The sequence below is a fragment of the Uranotaenia lowii genome, chromosome 1 (assembly GCF_029784155.1).
Source record: "Uranotaenia lowii strain MFRU-FL chromosome 1, ASM2978415v1, whole genome shotgun sequence".
Classification (NCBI taxonomy): Eukaryota; Metazoa; Arthropoda; class Insecta; order Diptera; family Culicidae; genus Uranotaenia; species Uranotaenia lowii.
The window spans coordinates 13860978-13877496 of NC_073691.1; the positions used below are offsets into that span (position 1 = coordinate 13860978).

At 41.8% G+C, this 16519-nt stretch overlaps 1 protein-coding gene across 7 annotated transcripts in view; it reads left to right on the plus strand.

Moving 5' to 3' along the window:
- The window catches only part of LOC129740150 (inositol polyphosphate-5-phosphatase A), a 67378-nt gene that overhangs the window by 45041 nt on the left and 5818 nt on the right, over positions 1–16519 (plus strand). For 6 of the 7 annotated variants that reach the window (XM_055731756.1, XM_055731759.1, XM_055731760.1 and 3 more), the window contains 5 exons: positions 3244–3411; positions 11695–11867; positions 12136–12223; positions 12628–12780; positions 12845–13135. In XM_055731756.1, the coding sequence (XP_055587731.1) occupies positions 3244–3411; positions 11695–11867; positions 12136–12223; positions 12628–12780; positions 12845–13135 (873 nt within the window). The remainder of the gene's footprint in view (positions 1–3243; positions 3412–11694; positions 11868–12135; positions 12224–12627; positions 12781–12844; positions 13136–16519) is intronic. The other variant, XM_055731763.1, reaches the window with a different exon arrangement.

Below are 16519 nucleotides of genomic sequence, written 5' to 3' on the forward strand. Positions count from 1 at the left end.
TGTCATCTTGCACTTTGTTGACTCCTTGCCATTGAAATGGCTTTGGATTTTAATTTTTTGTTGAAACATTGGAAACAATATTGATTTAGTGCTATGTGCCGCGATCTTAAAGGTAAAGTGTTTTGGTGTGAGATATGTCACAAAAGATACATTGTTTTATTTATCCGCAGAAGGCCATTACAATCTGGAGTGCAAGCAGAGTCATCAACGGCCAAAAATTTCAACAGTTTATAAAATGTTCAAGAGTAAGTAAATTTTATTAGTATTTCTGCACAATATTTATTTTTTTTTTACGTTTTTAGATGATGATTCGAAAAGACCAAAATAAAATCTTAGGAAAACCGCGGAACACCGGAAACAAAATGTAGAAGGAACCTTCATCACGTTTGGTTTTGGCATATAGTTCCTGATACAGTGTTAATGACAAAAATGATGACAAAAATATTTTATGTGAAAAAAAATAACAGTGATTAATAAATAAACCAGCATTTTAAAAATTTAAATTATTTCATTGAATGCATGGATCAATTACCATAGTTTTGTCTTAAATACCATGGCATAGTAAAATTGACCGTCATTCTACCATAACGCACCATAACACGTTCACATGGTAATTTTAACTAATCTGTTGTTCAAGATAACCAAAAACGTACTCGAAAAAAAACCATCTGTTTTTATTTTTGAATTTACCCTCGGATATGGTAACGGTTACCATGATTTTTTTTTCGGTGTACTCTTGGGCTCGAACTCACGGACATCGGCTCAGGAAGCAACTGACTTGCCAACTGAGATCAGTTGGCTGAGTTCAGATCAGAGCTGAGTTGTTGGCTGAATTTTGGGTCCGGGGTCGGCAAAAGAGGTCGTCCATATAAACTTTCTAATATTTTTGTGATAATGACGTTATTGAACATCAGATTGAGATAAAAATTTGCTCTCGGGTGGTTTTAGGGACGGGCAATCGATTGCCGGTATCAAATTTTGTGTAAGAGGCCAGCCAAAGGGGTCGTCCATATTCACTGTTCACTATTTTTGTGGTACTGACGTTATTATACATCGGATTCAGATAAAAATTTGCACACGAGAATTTTGAATGATGTGCAAACGATTTCAGGTATCAAATTTTGTATAAGGGACCGGCAAAAGGGTTCATCCATATTATCTTTTTCATTTTTTATTTGTGATATTGACGTTATTATACATCGGATTGAGATGAAAATTTGCACATAGAAATTATAAAGGACGAACAATTGATTCCAATTATCCAATTCTGGGTCAGGGGTCGGCCAACGGGGTCGTTCATATTAACAATTCACTTTTTTTTTGCGATATTGACGTTAGTTTTGAAGGAAGGGCAAACAACTGCGACGATCGAGTCGAAATTTATACACGATTTGAAATTTGCTTTGCAATAATCACGTGAGTTTGTATCGCATCGAAACGAAAATTCATAAACGGGGCTGTTTTGGCACGGTCAATTGATTCCTGATTTCAAATTTAGTAGCAAACGACAGAAAAAGTGATCGTTCATATAATGTGTTCAACATTTTTGCGATTATTGCTTAAAAATGCATTCGTAATTGCATCTGGAAAATGCCTGTAAATTGACGTTCATTTAAACTGTTCATGACATATTCTAAATTGAAAGCGAAACGGACTTCGTATGGGATCTGCTAGTCTACTATAATTTTTTGTTAAATCAGCAGTTCTTCATATGAAATCGTAACTTTCGAAGATACGTCCTAAAATCATTAAAATTGTAAATAAAATTTTCAATGAACTCCTAAGTAATAAAAAAAGGGAAATTACTTTATTCGATGAGTTGAATCTTCGCATTTTCTCAAGAGTCTGGTAGATTAAGCTAAAGGTAGATTGAAGAAAGCCTTCATTTATAAAAAAAAAACTAATTAAATAAATCTATCGAACTCTTGAGCAAATTCCATCGAAGAAAATAAATCAAATTTCCGAAAGTTGAGGTAAGAGATCAAAACTTTGCGGTCAAATCTTGTTCTTGTAAACCCAACTAAATTTAGGATTTAAGTTTGAATTTGACTGCGATATTAACTATGTTATGTTTTGTTATGTTATGTTATTCAGTTATGTGAAGATTGAAATCCAATCATTGAATGTTCCTTTATCAGCAAATAAATTCCATAAAAAATCAATTCCATTAATGTTATATAATAAAAAAGATGGAAATGATTGCTTCGGAAACAGCGAATTGAGACTTCCGCTTATTGTTATTAGATTAAATATTCTATTGATTTAAAAAACTTGTTCGAAAAGCTATTTGAATTGGATTAGGTTCGATCAACAAATTTGGCTGAATTTGAATAAGAAAAAAAATCATATTTTTCCCATTCATTTCCATCTCAATTTCCAAATCCCGTAAAAAAACTCCCAATACCCGGAACTATTCCATTTGACTGACGGAAAACACCTGTGTCAACCTCAATCAGCAAAAAAAATAAAGAAAATAAAAACAACGCATCATCTGTTTTGGCGTCATTCCCCCCTGAAACCAACAACAGGTTTTCGGTTTTGGTTTTGGGTTTGGCTATGACTGCACGCACAGATATTCGAAACGACTACGTCTACGGGATGTGTGGTATTGATCCGCCGGTATTTTTTATAGGTCGCATATTTGCCGCGTTTTTTCCGATTTGCTGAAAGATTAGGGTAGAAAAAAAAACAAAAAAAAATTACTAGACTGGTTCAATGATTTTGTTTTTTGATTTGGAATCAAGCTGCCAAGTGATTGTTTATTCTTGAATCAAGTGAGAATTTATAAATTCTTCCCATTCGGTTAAATTATTTTGTCTAGATCCGAAGATTGCTCCCCAGTTACCCCCCTAATTTGTAGAAACACTATAAATTGCTTGTTTTACAGGTTTCCTTTCGAATCGTTAGTAGTAACTGATTTACGAAATAGTGGGCAACATTATTATCCATTCAGATCAGAGCTCATGGGAAGGCTAAGTTCGCCCATTGGAGCGCAGAAACAAATGAATATTACATCCATGATCCTTCGATGGGGGGAAGCAGCAGCAGGAAATCCCAATCACCACCCCATTTGGCAAGCCCCGGAGGTGGAAGCATCCTTCCGTAACGGCTCATCAGCCTAATGGCTTCATCCGGCAGAAATTTTCCCTACCTTCTCTTCCAACCTAACCGTTATTGTTACTTATCGTTAACTTATGTATATCCTTTGTGCTTTGTTTCTGATTCGGTCTTTCCGATTTGCAGGCCCTCGGGAATCTCTACTTCGCCATCCGGACCATCGACCAGCTGCAGATGTGGAACTTTCTGACCCACGAGTGGGAATCGGTGAGCGGCAAGAGCATACACACCGGCAACATCGAATCGGTCGCCTCCAAGGAGAAGGCCAAATTTCCGCAGCACTTCTTCCCGGAGGTAAGTGAGATCGGTCTTATGAACCCAGAAATTCAAATTTCAATTTGGAAATGAGAGCGGCATTTGAAGAAAAAAATTAAAATAATGTTATTGCGACGTCTTGGAAGAGCAGTTGATTCAAAATTCAAGAGTTTATTTCGGAAAAGCCTCCAGACAAAGAAGGGAACAATCGGAAATCAAATTCAAATTTCATTTCTACCAGAGCGTAGCGAGACTGTTTTATCGGACTTTTTCCTTTGGAGGGATTAAATTTTTAAAACAAAACTTAGATTTGTGGAAGTGTATTCAGTAAGATTTTACCAAAATTTGGTTGTTATTTACTTCGAAAGTAGTAAAGCTAATTAATAGGATCAGAAACCCGTTTGTGTATTTTCGTGAAGAAAAAATTAAATTTTTCCGAAGGAAAAATTTGCTTAAATGCCCAAGTAACACAGATTAAGCCAACTAGCATTAGGAAGCTTTATTATGGTTTAATTATGGCATTTTTCTGTGCAGCTCGTTTTATGACGGTTTAATTATGGTCATGCAGAATGCTTATATTTTTTTTCGACCATATTTTTTCAGATAGTTTTGAAAACGCAAATATAACTTTAATTAAACATACTGTTTTAGTTATTTTGAAATGAATGCTCTTTTTAAACTATAATAAAACACAAACTTAAAAGTTTGCTCCAAGCTTTCTTTTGCATGTTCTATAATAGCACTCAGTGCATGATTATTAAACCGCCATAAAATTTAGTGACAATTCTCGATCAAGATGTCAAAACAGGACACGCTCAGGTTAAAAAGCACATATTTGAATTGGAACTCCCATTTTTACACATTTTTGATAAGTTATGCGTATTGGTTTTGAGTTAAAATTAAAAAAAAAACATAAAAATCTTTGAAAACTTGAAATCGCCGAAAGTGGTATGAATACCTTTACAACATGAGTATTGAGTGAAAGGGCCCAAAAAGTAGAAAAAAAATTGTTGTTTGACGCCATCATTAATTCAAGATGGCGGCTTCCGCTTTTATTTTCAAAGCTGTAAATTACTGAAAATATCGTAAAACCTTCACAATAAGGTGAAAGTGATAAACGAGTAGAAGTCGAATTTCGTTGCCCGTCGCCATCTTCAATTTAAGATGGCGGCTACCACTCAACATGAGAATACTGTAAATGACTGAAAATCGCATAAAACCCATATTGTAAGAGTATAAGTTGAAAGAGATCAACCGGTAGAAGTTGAATTTCGCTATCTGACGTCATCTTGAAATCCAAGATCGCGGCTTCCGCTGAGTTTTGAAATGTAGTAAATAACTTAAAATGACATGAAACCCAAATTGGTATTGGGTGAAAGGGCTAAACGAGTAGAAATCGAATTTTGCTATCCGATGCTATCTTGAAATCCAAGATGGCAGCTTTCGATAAACTTTGAAAATGGTCTAAATCATTGAATATCGCATGAAACCTTCATAATATGGGTATTCGTCAATTGGGATAAGCTATAAGAAGTTGATTTTTGCATTCTGGCGCTATCTTGAAATCCAAGATGGTGGCTTCAGCAGAACTTAAAAATACTGTAAATGAATGAAAATAGCATGAAACCCTCAAAATATATTGTATTGGGTGCTAAGGCTAAACGATAGAAGTCAAATATCTCTTTTCGCGTTTCTCTGAAATGCTGTAAGTGACTGGAAATCCCATAAAACCACAATACAGACCAATACAGACCTCGTTCGTTTTTGGCAACATTCGATTTTGGCAACATCGAATTTGCCAACATCGAATTTGCCAACATCGTATTTGGCGGCGTCTACTCGTTTGGTCCTTTCACCCAATACCCATATTATGGTAGTTTCATGCGATTTTCAGTGATTAACAGTCTTTTAAGATTTAATGGAAGCCGCCATCTTGGATTTCAAGATGGCGTCGGAAAGAAAATAAAATCGACTTCTTCTAGCCCTTTCATTCAATACCCGTATAGTGGTGGTTTAATGCGACTTTTTGTCAGCATTAAAGCATTACAAGTTGAGCGAATTCCGCCATCTTGGATTTCAAGATGGCGTCTGATAGCGAAATTCGACTTCCACTCTTTTAGCCCTTTCACCCAGTACCCATTTTGTTGGGGTTTCATGCGATTTCAAGTCATTTACAACATTTTAAAGTTCAGCGGAAGCAGCCATCTTGGATTTCAAGATGGCGTCAGACAACGATATTTGACTTCAACTCATGATTTATTCCACGGGTTATTCACAACCAATCCCTTTTCATTCAAATAGTCTGTTCTCATTTACTGTACTAATGATTAACAACTCAAAAATGAGGAACTCATCCTAAGCGTGTAATTGGTTGGCTTGCGAGAGAAACTTCAAATCGTAGCTTTTTTTGGGGTCATCATTAAACCATAATAAAACAATGAATTGACTCACGCCATGTTGGTTGCAAAATCGAAGGGCACAAAATGACGCCATGTTGATGGATTCACAATGCAAGCATTGGAAAATATTTTTTCAGGCCTTTTTTCCATCATTTCATCATGATTGACCATTTATTTTAAGATACTATTTCATACACATTAGAGTGCCCCAAATGACCCGACTTTTGAAAAACTGATGCGCTGCAGGCAAAAATTGACCCTAGGCCTAGTACAAGATCTCATGCCAAATTTGGCCCAGATCGGATTACGGGAAGGGGTCGCTCAACGAGCCTGAAGTTTGTATGAGATTTTGAGACATTTTGTTCGGGAGAAACATGAAAATCCAGTTTTTCATTAATAACTTCAGTTCCCGTCAGTCGATTTCTTTCGAAAATAGTTTCTTTTAAAGCCTTACCTATGACAAATATTTCATCCGAAGACTGCATATCGATAAGAGTTAAGATAAAAAAGTTATTAGGCTTCAAAAATGGGCTAACTTTTTTAACGGTGATATTCATCACTGTTAATGAGGCGTCAATATGTTCGACCGCCCCGACTCATTTGTCTAATCGAAGCAATCGATGGGACAAATAACAACATACACATAATTAACAATCAAATATTATGTAACCATGGAGATGGTTTTAGTATATAAGGTAGCGAAATTAGTCAAATAAAGTATTCCAGTTTCTACCATCAAGAAGTAAAGTGTCTCCTTTCCACTGCCCAAAGTGCTTCCAACAACAGGTTATGGGCCCAGCACTAGTGGAAAGAAGGAGAAGCGGAATCAACACTGGACAGTCATCCAGCAAGGAAGCCAATGGAAGGACAACGTGCCGAAGCCAAGGGAAGTCAACGAGCCGGGAACCGTGAAAGGTTGTAGGACCAGGAGTCATCTGGAAGGTCGTCGGACCGGGACGCTAGGTGTAGGGCGACAGACTAGGAAAACGGTAGTCGTTTGACAAGTGCCAAGGAAGGTCGTTGGGCTTAATCCATTGCGAGCTGACCGGAATCCATAGGAAGGTCGGCGAGCCAGAGGAAGGTCGTCGTGCCATTGGTGAGGCGTCGGGCCGATAGGAGAGCATCGAGCCGGAACCAAACAAGGTCGTCGGGTCGGAGCCACTGGGAGGTCGTCGGACCGGTGCCATGGAAGGTCGTAGGGCTGGGACCACGAATGCGGTCGTCGAACCAGAGCCACTGGTAGGTCGTAGGGCTGGGACCACGAATGCGGTCGTCGAACCAGAGCCACTGGTAGGTCGTCGAACCGGAAGCCATGGAAGGTTGGCGGGCCGGTATCATGGAACGTGGTCAAGTCAGGATCCAGGTAGTGGTCGTTGAACCAGGAGTCACTGGTGGACTTGCGAGCGGGGTACCACGGAAGGTCGCCAAGCCGGTGCCATGGAAGGTAGTCGGACTGGAAAGCCAAGTGGAGGTCGTCGGACTGGAACCACTGGGAGGCGCAGGACTCAGGAAAGGGGTCGAGGCGAAGGAGAAAGCTTCGAGCCACATGAAGAGCGCTGAGACCAGAGCCATGGAAGGTCGTCGGGCCAGGGCCATTGGGAGATCGTCGTGCCAGATCCCGGGAAGGTCGTCGAACTGATGCCATTCCGGTGCGTGCATTGAAGAGTAGCATCCCCAACTTCAGGAGGAGCCGCCGGAGGTAGTTAAAAGACTGCGAATGTGTATTTTGAGGAGGAATGTTGAGATTTGTCCAATCGAAGCAATCGATGGGACATATAACAACATACACATAATAAATAAACAATCAAATATGTAACCATAGGGATGGTTTTCCCATAAATAGGTTGTTAGGATAGAAAATAAAGTATTCCAGTTTCTACCCTCAAGTAGTAAAGTCTCTCCTTTCCACTGCCCAAGTGCTGCAACAACAAAATCGGCTGAAGAGAACTAAAGTTATTGATGAAAAACTGGTTTTTCATGTTTCTCCCGAACAAAATGTCTCAAAATCTCATACAAACTTCAGGCTCGTTGAGCGACCCCTTCCCGTGATCCGATCTGGGCCAAATTTGGCATGAGATCTTGTACTAGGACTAGGATCAATTTTTGCCTGCAGCGCATAACATTTCACAGGTTTTGAATTTCCCATACAAATTTGGGGCAGTCTAATACACATTTTACCTAAAATCTTGACTGGCAGTAGAAAAGATGCTCATTATATGGTTAAAACGGTTGTACTCCATTTACCCGAAAACCATTGCCCAGAATGAAAAATCCCCAGAATTCCAATCGCCAGAAAGAACCATTCCCCAGAATTTTTTTCCCCAGACGAACCATTCCCCAGAAAAATTTTCGCCAGAATGTACCATTTCCCAGAAATTTTTTCACCAGAAAATTGAAAACATTTATCCTTACTAGAAATTATTTAAAAAAAAAAAGGAATTGTTACCAAAAAAAATGTTGCATAACTTTATTCTTTTGGGGCAAGGCTGCAACCAACGAGGATGAAGGGGCTGAGGCGGCACAAAGCCGCCGAAGCTCCCAAATCCGAGGAAGCCGCCGACCCGCCGTCGGAAGCGGCGGCCCTAAAACATTGGTCTAGGTCTGCCGGGGCTTCCTAGGTCTGCGTGAAAGCTAGGGGTGATCCCTTAGCCCCGTCCGCCACGCGACAGCGTGAAGGACAAAACGTCTTTCAAGTTCGAACGCGCAGCGTGAGGAGTCGGATACCAAAACGGTTTTTAAAGGACCATGGTAAGCATTGAATCAATTAAAGTACCCAAACCATAAACAAAGCACAATATTGGTTCTATAATAAATTTAGTTGGAAAATTTCAAAGTCGTAGTTTGATTTAAAAAATCATTTTGAAAAAAATAATTTCGAATCATATGAATTATTCAAGAATTCTTTTATCTCAGCCCTATGCGCCGGTCAATCGGCGCTGGACCCTTAGGTAGGTAGGTAGGTAAGAATTCATTAGAAAAAAAAACAAATAAAAATACTAGGGAAAAAAATCTGGAATTTGTGCCATTCTAGTAAATGTTCCATTCTGGGTAAAAAAATTCTGGGAAATGGTCCATTCTGGGGAAAAAATTTCTGGTAAATGGTGCATTCTGGGGAATTTTTTTCTGGGAAATGGTTCATTCTGAGGTTTGATTTCGGGTATTTGTCATTCTGGGAAAAATTCATTCTGGGCAATGGTTTTCGGGTAAATGGGATACAATCGGTTAAAACATTGGTTTTTTTTGCTATTGATTTTACCAGATCATATCTAAATAATGCAATCATCATTCATCAACCATTATGGTTGCTGGAAAAAATAAAAAAAAAAAACTCCGAGAACTCACAGAATCGAAAAAAACAAAAATTTCTAACATGTTTAATAATAGCTTTTTAAAAGCTTTGGTGACCAACATTGATGACCAACAATGATATGTCTTGATGACGTTTCTAGGGTAGGGCCAAATAGCCTGATTTTGGCTTTATTTGAGTCCAGGTGATGTTATAGAATGCGCTTTAGCTTTTTATGAAGATTAATGCTATAGTCCAAACGAAATTTTGCTGACCATAATAAAGCTCAAATTGTTACTTGGGTGGTGTCCCATTATGTCTAAGCACAAGCAAATTTAGAAGCAAATTAAAAATTTATTCCACTTTTATGTTTTATATAGTCTTCTTTTACAATGAATCGATAAAAAATTAAATTTCAGTCAATCGTAGGCCTCCTTGGCACAGACTTGGGGAAGATTTAGACCACTTTCTTCCAGTAGTTTGCGAAGTTTTCGATTAAGCGGATTCACCTTCTTCGGTATGATCTAGACTTTCTTTGATAGAGAAGTGATGCCAAATCAGGCCAAAACAATACTGGGTGATCATGCTAGCGGATCATACACGCATGACTTTCTGGTCCAAAGTTTTGTCCACCTTTCCTGGTTTTTTTTTCCCAGATTTGTATACTTATATTCTTCCGAATGGCATTTTGAAGCGCTTTAATGCTTACTTCTTCCATTTTCGCTATCTGACTCAGCGAAATGTTGTGGAAGAAAAACATTTGTGCACGACATTTTTTGCGTTTTTGTCGGGAAATGCTACTCATTTTCACGAAAATTATGAAAACTGGAGCCCACGATACACAGAGTTTGTTTTTTCCTCGAACAGGGAAAGCCCGCTGGAGTTAAACTCTTTCCAAGCCGCTTCTTCAACAGGCACAAAACTCTATCAAAACAGTTTAACAATTCGTTTACAATGTTTTCACAGAACGTAAGGGCATTCCAGTGAGCGAATTATCGTCCTGTTATTAGTTCACTATTTCACTATTTTGTTTTAGCATTGTGCTGTAGGAATGCTAATGGAGAAAGCTGTATTGTTTGCAAATTGATAACATTTGAAATTGAAGTGGGAGGGCGATGAACACTGTATTAGGATGCCGGGAAAATCATTAGATATAGAGTTTACTTGCGAAGTAGCTAGGTTTCTTCTTCCCAAATCACATTTCACTCTGAATAGTCGTAGATGATTCGCATTTCTGGACAAGCGGTGTGACGTCATTCTTTCGAAGCGCATGTTGTGATAAGTATCTCTGCTTGTCAGAAGTTTGTGGGTGAATACAAGGGTTTGGAATTCCTGAGTACCTCGTAAAGGAAGGACTGAATTGACCATATCATATAACTGTTCTGACGGGTATGAAAACGACAATCTAAATACAGCCTGAGGGCTCTATTTTGCATAGTTTGCAGCTCTCTTAGACGGCTTTTGCAGGCTTTGCCCCATAGTGATAAAAGATATTGCAACCTTGAGTGAAACAATCCAAAGTATACGTTTTTCAGCCAGTGGGTGGGAATAAACGCAAAAATTTTCTCAAATGGACGCACAGATGGAGCCAATGTTCTTTTGAGATGCTCTATGTGGGTTTTCCAGCTTAAAGTATCGTCCAAATGTAATCCTAAATATTTGAACTCGCGTACACGTTCAATTATCGTGTTGCCTGTACTCATCAACGACAGCTGTGGTATGCAGCGACGTCCGGAATTGCATAGCATGTACGAGGTTTTCGATAAGTTCAACGAGAGGAGATGACAGTTGAAGTATTCCTGGAGGGCTTCCAAATCTTTCTCAATCCATTCCACTTTCTGAAGGGGATTGGCATTGCTGTACGAGATTAGGGTATCGTCGGCGAAAAGCCGAACTTTGCCGTGCACGTTCATTAGCGGGTTATCGTTGATAAAGACCAAGAACATCAGTGGGCCCAGGTTGCTTCCCTGAGGTACTCCTGTCGTTATGGGCCTTTTTGCGCTTGATACCGCACAATATCGAACAAGTTGGTGCCGAAATGTACAAAATTTTAACCAAACATAGAAATTCGACATACCCAGAAAAAGCTTCTCGAAACTGTATGACTTTGCTAAACTTGATCATGTGAAACCAAACCATAATCACAATCAGGATCAGGATTTGGATCAGAATCAGCTTCCGGATCAGGATCAGGATGAGGTTAACAATCAGAATCAGCATCCGGACTTGGATAAATTTTGAGGTTTCAGATCAGTGTGAAAAATCTGCGTCTGAATCAGAATCAGCGTCAAGATCAGGATCAAAATTAGGATCACGACCAGGATTGTGATCAACATCTGGTTCCGGATCAGGATCAAAGTTTGGTTCAGGGTCAGGGTTCATTTTCAGGATAACGATCAGGTTCCGGGTCAAATTCTCATTCAGGGTCAGGATCATGATTATGATCCAGTTCTTGTAGCCAATCACTTAACTATTTTGTAATTTTTACTTACCTAGTCAGACATTGAACTGTTTTAAAAATTAAAGTTCTTTCATCAAACCTTAATCAATCCACCACTTTTCAATTTAGCGCCAAAATGACCTTGACAACGTCAAAAAGTGTTCATAAACCTACTTTTTTTCTCTGTTTTTTTACAGTGCAAATGGTCCCGCAAAGGATTCCTGAGGACGCGGTGGTCCGTCAACGGGACCGTCTTCGATCTGGTCAACATCCATCTCTTTCACGACGCTTCCAATCTGGCCGCCTGCGAGGAATACCCATCGGTCTATTGCAAAAGCCGCCGGAGAGCCCTGGTGCACACCTTGAGAAGGTAGTTTTACGTGTTCAATTTTTTTACGGATTGAAATCTGTTACCTAGAATTTTCAAAACAAAAACTCTTTTGAATGATTTTACAACAACAAAAAATCGAATCCTTCAAGACAAAAGTGCTAACAAAATTTCTCTTTTATTGTCACCACGCCCACGCGTTTGCTTACTTTATTCCTTTCTGGCTGTGCCTGTGATCGAAAAACCACAAACCAAAAAAAACCAAATCCAATCAAAAATACCAAAATCCATCGGATTCGAATCGATTCAGATTTCACAAGGACACGGTTAACAAAGCAGTGCCATATTTTGTCTTTGGCGATTTCAACTTCCGTTGTGATACTGAAGGAGTGATAAAAGTAAGACCACCTTTTTGCCGGACACGGTTATGTATTCGTCATCTTTTCTCCGTTTACCTTCTCTCTGTTCCCATTTTTGACTAACACAATTATCTCACATCGAAAGTTGCATGTTTTGTCACACACTTTTTCTAATCCTACACATATGGAAGGTTTCTCTGTCATTCTATCGCCGCCGTTTTTTTTTTCTCCTCAAACTTCCTATCCGTGTATTTTCCTAGAAACTGTAACTTTCTTATTTTTTGTTATGTACGGCTTCCGGATACCGTCATTCAATTGAACGCGGCACATTACGGAACACTTTAGCTTTCCTTGGGTCTTCTTCATTCCTAAAAATAAAACACTCATCTACGCTGCACGATTGACTTTCGCAACCCTACTAAAGTCTCCCTCCCTTCTTTCAGAAACTAACCGAAGATCTCACGATGCATCGAATCCCCAATGCCAAAAACGACAGTACAAAGGTGCAATATCGAGATCCTGACGGGTCAAACGTACTTACGGTGGGCAAGAAGGAGTTCAACCACACCGATCAGAGCACCTTTAAACAGAGTTGGGTAAGTATTATAAACGATTTTGAGACCCAATAAACCGACTATAGAAGGTTACCTCTCTCAACAGCTGCGCCACTTTGACCGGGAGCTGGAATCGCTGCGGAGCATACTGTACGAGTACCCGATCACCTTTCCGCCGTCCTATCCGTACGAGGAGGATCCCGGACAGCCGGGCAGCTACATGGCAACGCGGTGTCCGGCCTGGTGCGATCGGATACTGATCAGTCCGGCGGCGAGGCGGCTCATCGAGGGTATCGACGAGCGGGAGAACGGCAAGCATCAGCTGACGATGGCGCGGGGAGGTGTAGAGCCCAGCTACGGCATCATCGGTGAAGATGTTTGCATGGGTGATCATAAGGTAAGCGGAAGTAGGGGGTTCAATGTGCCTATGAGAGAAACTCGCGTTCGTACACGACGTGTTAGAAAAGCCGTGAAGTATTGAAACCTTGGTTTGTTATACCATGACGGGAGTCGAAGATGGGACCTCGGTGTAAACAGATTGACCTCGTTGGCAGGTACTGTCGAGTACATAACATCCGAGCCCTACAATTAGAGCAATAGGTTACAAGAAGGACTTTCCCCACAGTGGAAATAAAAATGTCGCAGTACCCTAATACTTTCGTCGTATATCAAATTTAGAGGTCTATAAAGTTGCGTGAGTCCGTGTAGTATGAATTGAATATTCATCAAAAATTATCCGAGTAGTATCTAATTGCGTTCCTTATATGTGTAGATGGCCTTGTGTCGTTAGAAGAATAGATTCGACCCTAAGTCTATATGAAGAGAGTCCAAAAATTCTTCGGATACCAGACTTTCGATACTATTCCGGCAACATGTGACGTGTGGGTGCCGAACACCCACTTGAAGGTCAATTGTAACCCGATTTCGGTTTCGTAAGTCTCAATTGTTCGAAAAGGGGCAGCATTTCCACACTATTAGAAGCTCGACGTCCAACGATCCCGTTCAATTATTCCGAACTCTCTTCGGTCGGTGGCCTTAGGCCCCCAGTATAACTGTATCATAGACTTGGGTTGTTGTCAACTCTATGTAAAAGTTATACGGACCGCCTGGTAAAAGACGCCTTCGTTTTCTTTATCGACATTTTGACATCGTTTCCCGTCCGTTGAGCTCGCTTTGAGGCTTTCAAGCAGCAAGCACAAAGCTTTTTTTTAGTTGGTAACCACGGGTGATAAATCCCAGTTTACGGATTGTATTCCAAGGCACGGCGAGCCACCATGTCACCCCAGTTTGCCGCTCTTTTTCAATGGGTGCAATGGGAAGACTTTTTTTTTTAGTTGGTAACCACAGGTGGTAAATCCCGGTTTACGGATTGTATTCCAAGGCACGGCGAGCCACCGCGTCCCCCCAGTTTGCTACTCTGGGTCCATGGGTACAATGGGAAGACTCATGATATACTCCGTGTATACCCCCTACTCCCTAAACTCCACCTGGGGCCTCAAACCTGTTTAGTACACTATACTTCAATAGTGGAAGGTCTATTCGCGCTAATGCGCTCCAAGACAATACTCATTAACGAGACCACTTTCAGCAAAACCTCTCATCCTTACGACTCGACGCCTGAACTCTCCTCTAACGACTTGAGAACCGACATCTCCTTGCAATGACTCGAGATTCCCACACAAACCTCTCCTCTTCGCGACTTGAGGTCTGATCTCTCCTCTAACGACTTGAGATCCGACCCCTCCTCGCATCGACTCGAGGTTTACCTCTCCTCTGCATGATTCAAGGCCCGATCTCTCCTCTAACGACTTGAAATCTGACCCCTCCTCGTGATGACTCGAGGTGACTCCTCTTGTTGGTAAGGTTCCTGATCCCTCCTCTTACGACTCGAGACCCGACCCCTTATCATAAAGACTCGGGGTTGACTACACAAACCTCTCCGCCTGAAGGTTTGAGACCTGACCTCTCCTCTAACGACTCGAAGCCCGACCTCTTATCTTCAGGGTTCGAAGTTTGCCACCTTGCCCGTCGTGTGCCAGATCGAGAGCAGCTTATCCTAGACTCGCGCCTGTCACGGCACACTCGCGGGACTTAACGCAACGACTCGGATGATTCCCGACGAAGACGTCATCCTACTCCGACTCGAATGGCTCACCCGGCGTCGAGAGCCACTCTACCCGTGGGTATTCTCCGAACGTGGAATAACCCTTTCCCAACGATTTCCACTGCGAAGAAGGTCAAATCTTATCCCCGCAGCTTCTGTCGTTGAGAACCGCTCTACTCGGATACTCCCCGAAGGTGGAGCATCCTACGCACGAACGCGGTGCGCCCACGGCATCCGCTACGCAGAAGGTATTGTCTTATCTTTGTAACTTCAAACCGCGGGGTCGGACGCACTCTACTCGACAGCCCCCCGTCGATGGGGTCAGTCTACTCCGACCGTTGTCCGGTCTTCTTTATCCCCCTTGGCTGGCAACTCTAGGTTTTTTGGCCCGCGGATTTTTCCTGCCCGTTGTGTGCCAGATCGAGAGCAGCTTATCCTAGACTCGCGTTTGTCACGGCACACATTCGGAACTTGGAACGCTACGACTCGGATGTTTCCCGACGGTAACGACATCCTACACCGACTCGAGAGGCTCGCTCGGCGTCGAGAGCCTCTCTACCCGTGGGTATCCCCCGACAGTGGTTAACCCTCTTCCCTCGAGATCTGCTAAGAGGAAGGTAAAGTCTTATCCCCGCAGTTTCCCTCTTAGGAAGCGGCACTACTCGGATACCCCCCGACATTGGGGTATCCTACACACGTTCGCGGCGCACCCCTGACCTCCGTTACGCAGAAGATGTTGCCTTATCTTTGTAGCTTCGATCAGGGGATCGGATGCACACTACTCAGATGCTCCCCGCCGATGGAGTCATCCTACACCGTTCGCGGACTGCCGTTGGTTCCAGCTCCTCTGCAGGGCAGTCATGATCCGGGTGAACCCATCGCTGACCGCATGCCAAGTGTTGGAATCCGCACACATCCTCTGTACAACGTTATCTGCTGTTGTGTCGGGCTCGCAGGCGGCAAATCGACTCCTCACATCGACTCGAGGTTGACGTACACATACCTCTCCTCGGCACGACTCAAAGTCCGATCTCTCCCCTAGCGACTCGAGATCTGACCTCTCCTCGTAATGATTGAAGACCTGATCTCTTCTCTTGCGACTCGAGACCCGACCTCTTATCGTAAAGACTCGGTGTTGACCACACAAACCTCCTGAAGACTCGAGGCCTAACCTTTCCTCTAAAGACTTGAAGTCCGACCTCTTATGTCCGTCGCACAAAGCTTGGTGATCCACTGAAGTCCACTAGTAAGCTTGTTGCCGCCTCAGTTTAATTGAGTCCGAACCTTGTAGTCATGTTCTCGCTTGATCCTTATCAAATCTTGGTCCCAATTTCATATCCCGGAAATGCGATTGGCTTCATAAGACCGATCATTCGAGGGACCTGGCACATGGTTGGCATAGACACGTACGAGTCTACTGACGCTCGGAACCTGACATCCGTAGGCCACATCTACTATATAATCAGTCCAGCAACGATCTGCTAGGGAAATTCTATCTTCGGCCTAGACCACGCAGACCACTGAGCTCGCTCTTCGTTCTTAAGACAACTGGCCCGAAGCTCGAAATTTTCTGAAGTCCTTCTGTAAGTCGATCAATCACCGCCAGCGTTTGGATACAACCTTTCTAGGCATGGTCAATTCAAGCTTGGCTCGTATTATTCCATTTAGCTGCTCAAA